At 45.0% G+C, this 8,753-nt stretch overlaps 1 protein-coding gene across 2 annotated transcripts in view; it reads left to right on the top strand.

Annotated features, from left to right (window-relative positions):
* Nucleotides 1-8,753, top strand: part of RHEB (Ras homolog, mTORC1 binding) — a 42,239-nt gene continuing 33,486 nt past the window's right edge. For both annotated transcript variants that reach the window (XM_080386973.1, XM_080386972.1), the window contains exon 1: nt 1-277. In XM_080386973.1, coding sequence (XP_080243099.1) covers nt 226-277 — 52 coding nt within the window. In that variant the 5' untranslated portion in view covers nt 1-225. The remainder of the gene's footprint in view (nt 278-8,753) is intronic.

Here is an 8,753-nt window from a genome sequence, read left to right as displayed (position 1 = left end):
GAGGGGCTGGCGAGCCCGGCGGTCACGTGGGGCGGGCGCCGCCGCTGCTGCCAGGCGCCGCGGGTCCCGTGCGGTCGGCCCGCCGCTCCGCCGCCCCTCCCCCTCCTCCCCCCGCCGCATGTCGCTGGCGGCGCGCCCCGCTCCCCGTCAGCCGCCCGCCGCCGCCTCCACCACCGCGACCGCTGCCGCCGCCCTTGATGTGGTTCGGAGCCGGGCGGGGAGAAGATGCCGCCGTCCAAGTCCCGCAAGATCGCGATCCTGGGCTACCGGAGCGTGGGTGAGCGCGGGGCGCCGCCGTGAGGGGGGCGGGGGGGTGGCGGGCCGTTGGGGCTGAGGTGCGGCGCTTCCCCCCCCCCCCCCCCCCCCCCCCCTTTGGTGCGGGCGGGCCGTCCCGGGCTCCGCAGCGCCCCTCCGCCCGCGGGGAAGCGCGGCCCGGCCCGGCGGCCTCCGCCGCATCGCCCTCCCCCGCGGCAGCAGGTGCAGCGGCGGCGGGGCGGGGAGGGAGGGCCGCTTCCCGCCGCCGGGAGCGCGCAGCCGCGGCGGGCGGGCGGGCCCCGCCATGGCGGCGCCGCAGCGCGCTGCGGGCCCGGGGCTGCGGGGCCGCCGTGCCCTTCAGAGGAAGTTTCGCGCCCCGCTGCCGGCCGGGCCGCGCCTGCCCCGAGGGCCGTACCCGGCGGAGCGGCCCGGGGCGGCGGGAGGCGGTGGGTGCTGGCAGCGCTGCCGCCGCTCCGGGAGGGGGCTCGCCGGCCGCGGGACCGCTGGGGGATGCGGGCACGCTGCGGTCCCGCTGGCTCAGGGGAGCCGTGACCCAGCGCTCTCCGGACGCGCCCCTGCGCGGGGTTTAGAGCCGGCTCGGAAGCGCCGAGGGGCGGCCCGGTTGCCCCGTTGCCCGTTTGTCCAGGCTCCCACCGCTCCGTAGAAGCCCCTCACAGCCGCGGCGACGGCCCTGGGCTCTCACCGGCCCTGCGGCGTGTCCCGGCGCGGCACCGCCTGGCTCCGCACGGCGCCGCTGGGGCAGCCCGGCGGGGCCAAGCGACGGCGAAGAACTTCCTGGAAGCGTCCAGCACCGGGCTGGAGTAGCTGATGGGGGTTTTGTTCTGTAGCTGCCCACACCTGTAATGCTTTCTCCTCCCGCATTTGCTGTGTTTGATGGAAAACAGCTTCAGCGCTTTCGACGTTCGGGTTCTTAAAGCACAGGGGAGTAAGCTGTAGCACAGCTATCCTAATCGATCAAAGTTAAAAGCGTAGATCGATGTCGAAGGTAATGTGCGGTTGGGGAAACAAAAAAAGATGCTACAGAGAGACACTGCTTCTATAAAAGGGGGGTTTACATTAAAGTAGTGACTAAATCAGTAATCTTTCTTATGCACTCAGCAGCAAGAACCCCCCCAAAAAAAGCTTTTCTAAGGATCAAAACAATAGGATATATAGGCAGAACTGTTTCTTAGATGTTGCATGTAATTGCAGCCTGAATTTGAGACAGCATGCTGTAAAAAGGATGATGAATTTGTCTCATCCCTGAAGGGAACAGTGAGTAGTAGATTGATCAGTTTGCATAGTGTATTTGACATCACTTCTTGTAGTCAGTTTTGTTGTGTATCTTGTGTGTTATGTGTTTGGGTTTTTTTGAGCTCTGGTGAAAACAAGCAATGGGCAGCGTAAGTGGGAAGGAAGAATGCCTGAAATTCTGTCCTTTAGAAGTCTGTGATGGGGACTGGGTGTGCTGCTGTGCTTTGGTCTTTTATCTGTTGGCAATGGCAGGCAGCAGTGGGAAACTCAGATGATAGTAGGGTCTATACTCCATTGAGGAAAACCAGAAGAAATAGTACAGTTTTCTTAACCTGGTCGGTGATGTTTTGAGCAATGGTATTCATATGGAAAGGATGGGCAAAAAGTTACCTAATATCTATTACTACGTACTGCTGATCTTCTTCAGCTAAAGTTGTCAGACACTAGTGTGGTATTGGGCTTGATGGGACATGATCAGTTTTGTTAGATCAGCTACAAGTTGTATGAACATGGAATTAAGAACAGAAAAAAATTCTGGTTCACTGTAGTTTTCCTTTCATTGCCCTTGACAATTCCCTCTTAGGTAAAAATCTTGCATTTTAAAACTGCGAAGTTACTCTTCTTATAATACAGGAACATTAAACTTCTAGGCAGATACTTACATAAAAGTTCAAGCAGTAGAAACGGGTCATTGGAGTCTTGCTTCCATGTTGTAAAGCTGTTAGAAAAACAAGAAAGTTAAACTGTGAGAAAGTCTGTATTACGATGGCAAGAATATTATTTGAACTCTGAGTAAGAAAGGATCTAATCTCTTCTTAGGACAAGCTTTTGGGTAGCAGAAAATGAAGAGCATTTCTTCTGGGGAAAATGCAACATCTCAACAGAGCTAAATGTTCATTGAGATGGGGAATAATTCCAAAATCTGAAGGACTGGAAGGAAATGTTTTCTAAATTTCCTTCTACAAGTAGGAAGCTACATTGCTTTGCCATTAACATTAATCTTGACCCTGGAATGAGGGAGGCGAACTCTGGTAAGTTGTAAAACGTTTACAGTTTTATAGGTTAGCATAAATGCTTAGGTGACCTGCTCTGTGGAGTTGCGTGCTCTCCTTGGAATTTGTATGGTGTTTGAGATGAAGCTAATCAGAAAATGGCAAGCTTTTTTTTTTCCCATGTCTCTTTCAGTCACGTTTGATGACATATTTCAAGCAGTGAGCTGTTCCCTACAGTTGATGATTCAACAATTTTGCGGATCCTTCAGGTTATGAGCAAATATAGTAATGGCCAGACACGTCCTCCATGGGGACTGGTGAAACGGAGTCTGAATCTTGTACTAGCTTCATGCTAAGCCCATGTTTCTTACATTAAATTTAATTCTTATCCCAGTGTTGTTGTCAGATAGACTATAGGTTGGGAGTGGTATTCTGATATAATAGTTGTCGGAACAGAAAATTCAGGAGTCTGCTTGTTTGAATACACTCCCTCTATCTTTCAACACCACCATCAGCCCTTTCATATGTGAAACTGGTATTTGCTGATGGGAGAGATCACAGTGGAAGCCTCATGAATTCCCAGGCAGATATACTTTCTGAAATGCAGGCAAAGTACTTGCCAGGAACTTTGGGACTTGTGTTTCGGTGAGCAAGGCCAATTATGTGTGGATGTAGCATACAGGTTGTGGCATGATGCTACAAGAATGTCTCCTTTGGGTTTTGCTCAGGCTTAAATTGGTCTAAGAAAGTTAAGTTCCATTATGGAAGTGTGGTTGTCTCTTTGAGGTGCTGGGTAGAAATCAGATGGATTTCATCCCAAAATCTGATAGTTTCACGATGGAAGGAACTTGACTTCGATTGTTGTTTGCTGAGTGACCAGAGTGAACCAGCTACTCGAGATTTGATGTGGTGGCAGGGGAGATCTGTCTTGCGCATGACCAAGCATAAAATTTTAACAAAGTTACTGCCTTCACTAAAAAGAATCTTCATACTTGTACTCTGGTCATAATGTAGTATATCCCAAATATAATTGGAAGTAATAGATTTGCATGAAAATAAATTAAGCAAAACTTAAGATTTTCTGAACGTCTTCAGAGTAACAGCCACTCTAAAAAGCAGCATATAGTTGTCCAAAATGCTTTGCGCTCAGTTATGTTCTTTTTGTTTATAGAAGAAATAAGTAATTTCAGACCACAGATGCCTGTATGACAGAAGAGGTTTCTTAGTTCATCTTTTAAAGTAGCTTATTACTAGGATTCTCTGTATCATATTGAATTAAGGGATTTAACATAAGCAGGGAGGTGGTGTTTGGATCAGCTGCTTCATTCGTAGGCCACTATCTCAGCCTGATTAGTTTCTTGCTGTTCAGATAACTTGTATGGCTGGTATTACAGATATACTTGCAGAAATCTGAATTCTCTTTTGAATTTTACACACTTGGACTGGTGATCTGAAGATGCGCGCCTGGTCAGTTTATAGCTCTGAGGGGGAAATCCAGTTAAGTTAGTGGTGACTTGCCTGTTTTCTTCCCCAGCTAAATACATCAACTTTTTTGTGTAGGTGGAGAGCAGTCCATACTGCGGGCTGAAGTAGTCATGGTCTGTGGCATGCAGGTAGCAAAAACCCTATGATGGAACAAAATCATCTGTCAAGGTTAGATTTATAGTAAAGGCTTCCAGGTGATAGTATTAAGCTAAAGAACAGTCTCCCTCCCTCCACTTTGCATAAAAGCAAGAAAGGCAGAAAGAGTAGTACCTTTAATACCTACCTGTAAATAGTAAGAATAATTGTGAGGACAAAGCATAGTTACTGTTTTCAGAAACATGAGTTATTTGAGTATTGGCATGTCTGTATTGTAAATTGGAGACGAGGCTTTGCTTTTAGCTTCTGAAAGATGGCATCTGTTCGCACAGTAGTATGCCGCCCTGAGGAGGTATCCCTTTGATATTGGACGGAGGGAAGTGGTAATTTTAGCAGGCAATAAATTGCCCGTGTAAATGTCAAGAGAGAAGGAAGGGAGAAATTACTGCTGTTGTGTGCTGTAATTTGATTTACGGAATTGGTTGTGTCCGCAGCATTGGAAAGCCTGAGATTTAACAGGAAAATGGAGTGGTTCAGGATCCAGCTGATACCTAAGGTTACAATTTTGCTGAGTTCCCTAATAAGTGCCAAGATTATTTTCACAGCAATTCTCTCGTTAGGACTGTATTTGCTGTGCCGGGCTGCAGCATTGCTGCTAAAAGGAAAGGTTGCAGCTACCAGGGGACTGAAATGAGGCTGGAAATGCCAGCTTTAATTGCATTTCAGTGTGACTGACTACTAGCCGTTCAACAGTGAAAGTTGCTACAGCGCATTTGATAGCAGTAGCTGGAAGCACTAGAGGCAGCATGTTCAGCTGTAATATCAAGCCACAGTTGGGTTATTTGAGGACACGTTCCAGCATTAACTCTTGAAGTGCCTACTCTGCTCTATCTTAACGGTAACGCTTACAGGTTTTGCTTGCATATTTGAGTGTTTTGGTATTTGATTACTCAACTTAGAGTTAACATCGACAGGAGAAACCAAATGAAATGTAGATCCTGTAATTTATAAGCTATATAAAGTTGAAGTTCTTCATTTAGATACACTACACTGCCTTAAGTGTAGGTTCTGGGTAAACCAACCACCTCTGCAGTACACACTGCTGTGGAAACAGCATAACCACACACTTGGGATTAGAAGAGCAGGCTACAATGTGATAAACTGATTGCGATTAATTTCCTGTAGCTTTCCTGAAGGTGACTTTCAAGGGCATATTTTAAAAACTGCTCAACTTAATTGTGTATTCAGTCCTAAATCGAAACAGCTTCTCTGTGGGATGTTCATAATGCACTCAAGCTCTGCGAATCCTGCATGAGTCAAAATGGCTTGGTGTCATCTCAAATTATTCTAGATTGGAAGCTGCAGAGATGGAGCATGGTACGTATGTGAAGCTGCCCTTGTCAGTTGTGGACCTGTCTCCTGAAGGAATTGAGAAGCTTCCTTTTGTTTTCCAAGGCCTGCATTTGAAGTGAATGCTGAATTTATTGTGAATTTGATAATGGTGAGAAACTAAAATGTGCTTCCTGAGCTTGGGAGGTGGTGCTTAAATTTTTCTCTCTGTCAATCCTGGTCAGGGCATCTGCTTTCCTATACGGTTCTTGCACACCAATGGCAGCTATCTGCAAGTAAGGGTATATGGGATGGGGAAAAAGGGAAGAAGGTGGACTAAGTCAGTGTTGTGTGTTGCCTGGTAGGCCTCTTAACGAGATTTATGATTATTAAGTTTACCAAAAGTATATGAATATGGGCCATTAAAGGCTGTATTTCCTTCTTGAGAAATAGGAAGTACAGTGGGTGCTGAATTGTTTTCTGGGGGAAAATATGCTCATGTTGAACTTGCAACAAGGAAGTAAACTGAGGCAGTTTTTGAATGAAGTGCTGAAACGGGCTTTCAGGTGCAGCTTTTCATAAGAAGCATCCCTGCCACTTTTGGGTTTAATTGCCATGTAATGAAGGCAGATGCAAATTCACCATCTAGGGTGGGGCTTCCCTTGGCACAAGTGGAGCTGATCCTGCACCCTGGCTGGAGGTTCTGCTGTCTAGCCCCCACCCGGGTGTTGGCACTGGCATGCTGGAAGCCTGGTCATCAGCTCAGGGGATTGATTTCTTTGAAAAGTGAAGAAACCAGAAGGAAGAGTTTTCGTGTCGTTCAGCTGGTTGGCTCTGCAAGTGCGACTGACAGAGGGAATGGGGTCAGGAGCATGAGCTGTTTGGGGGAGGGTGGAGTTGGCTCTTCGTGGCCGAGCAGACTTCGCTTTAGTCAGACCTGTTATGAAACCACATCTCTAATTTTTTTTTTCCTCTGCTACTCTAGATAAGCGTGAATGCTTTTTAGTAAACTTCCAGCAGCGGGCCTTTTGAACCAAAGTAGTTCTCTTGATGGAAAAAGATAGCCTTGTAAAGGTCGTGAAGTGTGCGTTAGGGAAGCATGAAGAAATCAAGTTTTTCGAGATTCTTATTTAAATAACCTTCCTTAGTCAAATCTAATCATTTCATGCAGAATCTAGGAAAAGTAAGGTATTTGACCTGGGGTAAATCTAAACTTGTTCTGAAGTCTTCAAAATCAGATGATACTTTAAATGATATGATCTGGAATTTTCTGGAAACACCTTGGTAGTAAAGGTGCTGCAGTGGATCAAAGCCAAAGCTCCAGGCTGAAATCACAGTACTGTAGAATCATTTAGATTGAAAAAGACCTTTAAGATCATTGATTCCAAATTGAAACCTGACACTGCCAAGTCCACCACTAAACCATGTCCCCAGGTACCACATCTACATGTCTTTTAAACACCTCCAGGGATGGTGACTCAGCCGCTTCCCTGGGCAGCCTGTTCCAATACTTGACAGCCCTTTAAACAAGTGAAGACATTTTTCCTAATATCCAACCTAAATCTCCCCTGATGCAACTTGAGGCCATTTCCTTGCGTCCTGTTTCTTGTTACTTCGTAAGAGACACCAACACTCACCTTGCTACAACCTGTATAACTGTACAGCAAAGTGGGAGGCATTTGGAATCACTGATTGACTCCCTACTTGGAAAACCAGTGGGAACAAATCTGAAGGCTATGTTGCTTTTCAGAGTAATCTTTAGCGTTTACTAAGGTACCCTACAAAATACCTGTTTCCTGAAAATACCAGTTGACTCCTCAACCTGGTTGACTCCTCGTTTAATTGTAAGTATTTATTGACACTGTTGCGGCATAGAGATGATTCACAACTACTTAACCTGTGTAGATGCAGTGGTTCTTCCTCAGTTTACCACATGTGCTTTGAACACTGTACAATAGAAATTTTCAGTGTAGTTGTGTGAAGGGTGCAGGATGAGGCAGTGGTGAAAAAAGTAGTGTTATAAACAGATGATCCAGTTCTCAAAGTGCGGATTTTGGATTATCAAGCATGGCGTGCCTGCCAGTTAAGATGAAGATAGAACAAGCAAAGAATAGCTTGAGCCTTGGGGGCTCCTGCAAAAGGGAGATCAACTTGGAATTTCTTATGAGACTTCTTACATGAATTAGAGAACTTATGATGAGAACATGAGGAGGAAATTTACAGCAGTTTCATTTGGGTGAAATACTTAATAGTTTGTGGATAATGGCCAAAGTTTAATCTTTTGAGGCATAAGACTTAAGTGAATGATTTCTGAAGGCCTTTTAAGGAGCAAAAGACCCTAATGTGTAATACTCAGATGACTTGTTTAGAAGAACTGCAGTGCTTCTGTATTTAATAGACATGAACTGAAGAAAGTAAGATTCCCTGATAGATTATGCTTTAAACAGTGAAGGTTCCTTTCAGCTCTCTCTTTTTCATTATTGCATTGAAGTCTTAGAGAATGAGGAGTTAATATTTCTGGAATGGTTAGCAGTATTCTTAGTTATTTTTGATTACATGAACCAGAACAGCATGCACGACTAATCTTAGCTAGTTATTTGTGTTCTGTGGGTTATTGAGTTAAATAAATTTTAGTTTGGAAAAAGAGGGAATACATAAGTGGTCTTCAGTGTGTGGGTGTGAACATGTGCAAGTGTAATATGAAATTATGATATGAAAGCATCTCTTGACAACATTGTCTCCTGAGTTGGTGGGATACATCTGTCTAGCTTCAACAACTTGTCAGATTGTATTGCCAAAACTTCATTCAATATGTACAACCTCCTTTAAAGGTACTCTTGCTATATGCAAAAGAGCTGGGATGCATAATATGTAGGAAAACTCTATTAAATCTGTCCTACAAACTGTCAAAACAATCAAGCACTTGACATTAATGCAGTAAAGTGTATTTTGCTTTAAGTCTTCATCCTCCATTAATAAGAAATTTGTGGTGCTCTAAAATCTGTTTCAAAATTAGCATTTTTTTAATTAAAACTGGAAGTTCTGCTTTGAAACATGCATATAAACAAGCACTGTGTTTCTTAGTTTGCTGCATTTCTTTCTTGGAAATGTCCATTTCTAATAGCTGTTCTGCTTCATCTGTGTGGTTTGACACTGGTGAATAAAATCTAAAGGAAGGTTTAGTTGTGCTATTTTAATTTTCTTTTCATGTTTGGAGAGAAAGGTTGTCAAAACTTTTGATAAACCTTTTGTAGTTGCAAAATGTAACTAAAAATTGTTTAAATGTAAGGTAATTCAAGTTTTTCTGAACAGTAAAGCTAGGAAGAATAGGAAGTTGTCTGA

This window comes from Falco punctatus (assembly GCF_963210335.1).
Source record: "Falco punctatus genome assembly, chromosome: 4".
Lineage (NCBI taxonomy): Eukaryota > Metazoa > Chordata > Aves > Falconiformes > Falconidae > Falco > Falco punctatus.
The sequence above is the reverse complement of the archived record's forward strand: the minus strand, read 5'-3'. Positions and strand labels throughout refer to the sequence as shown.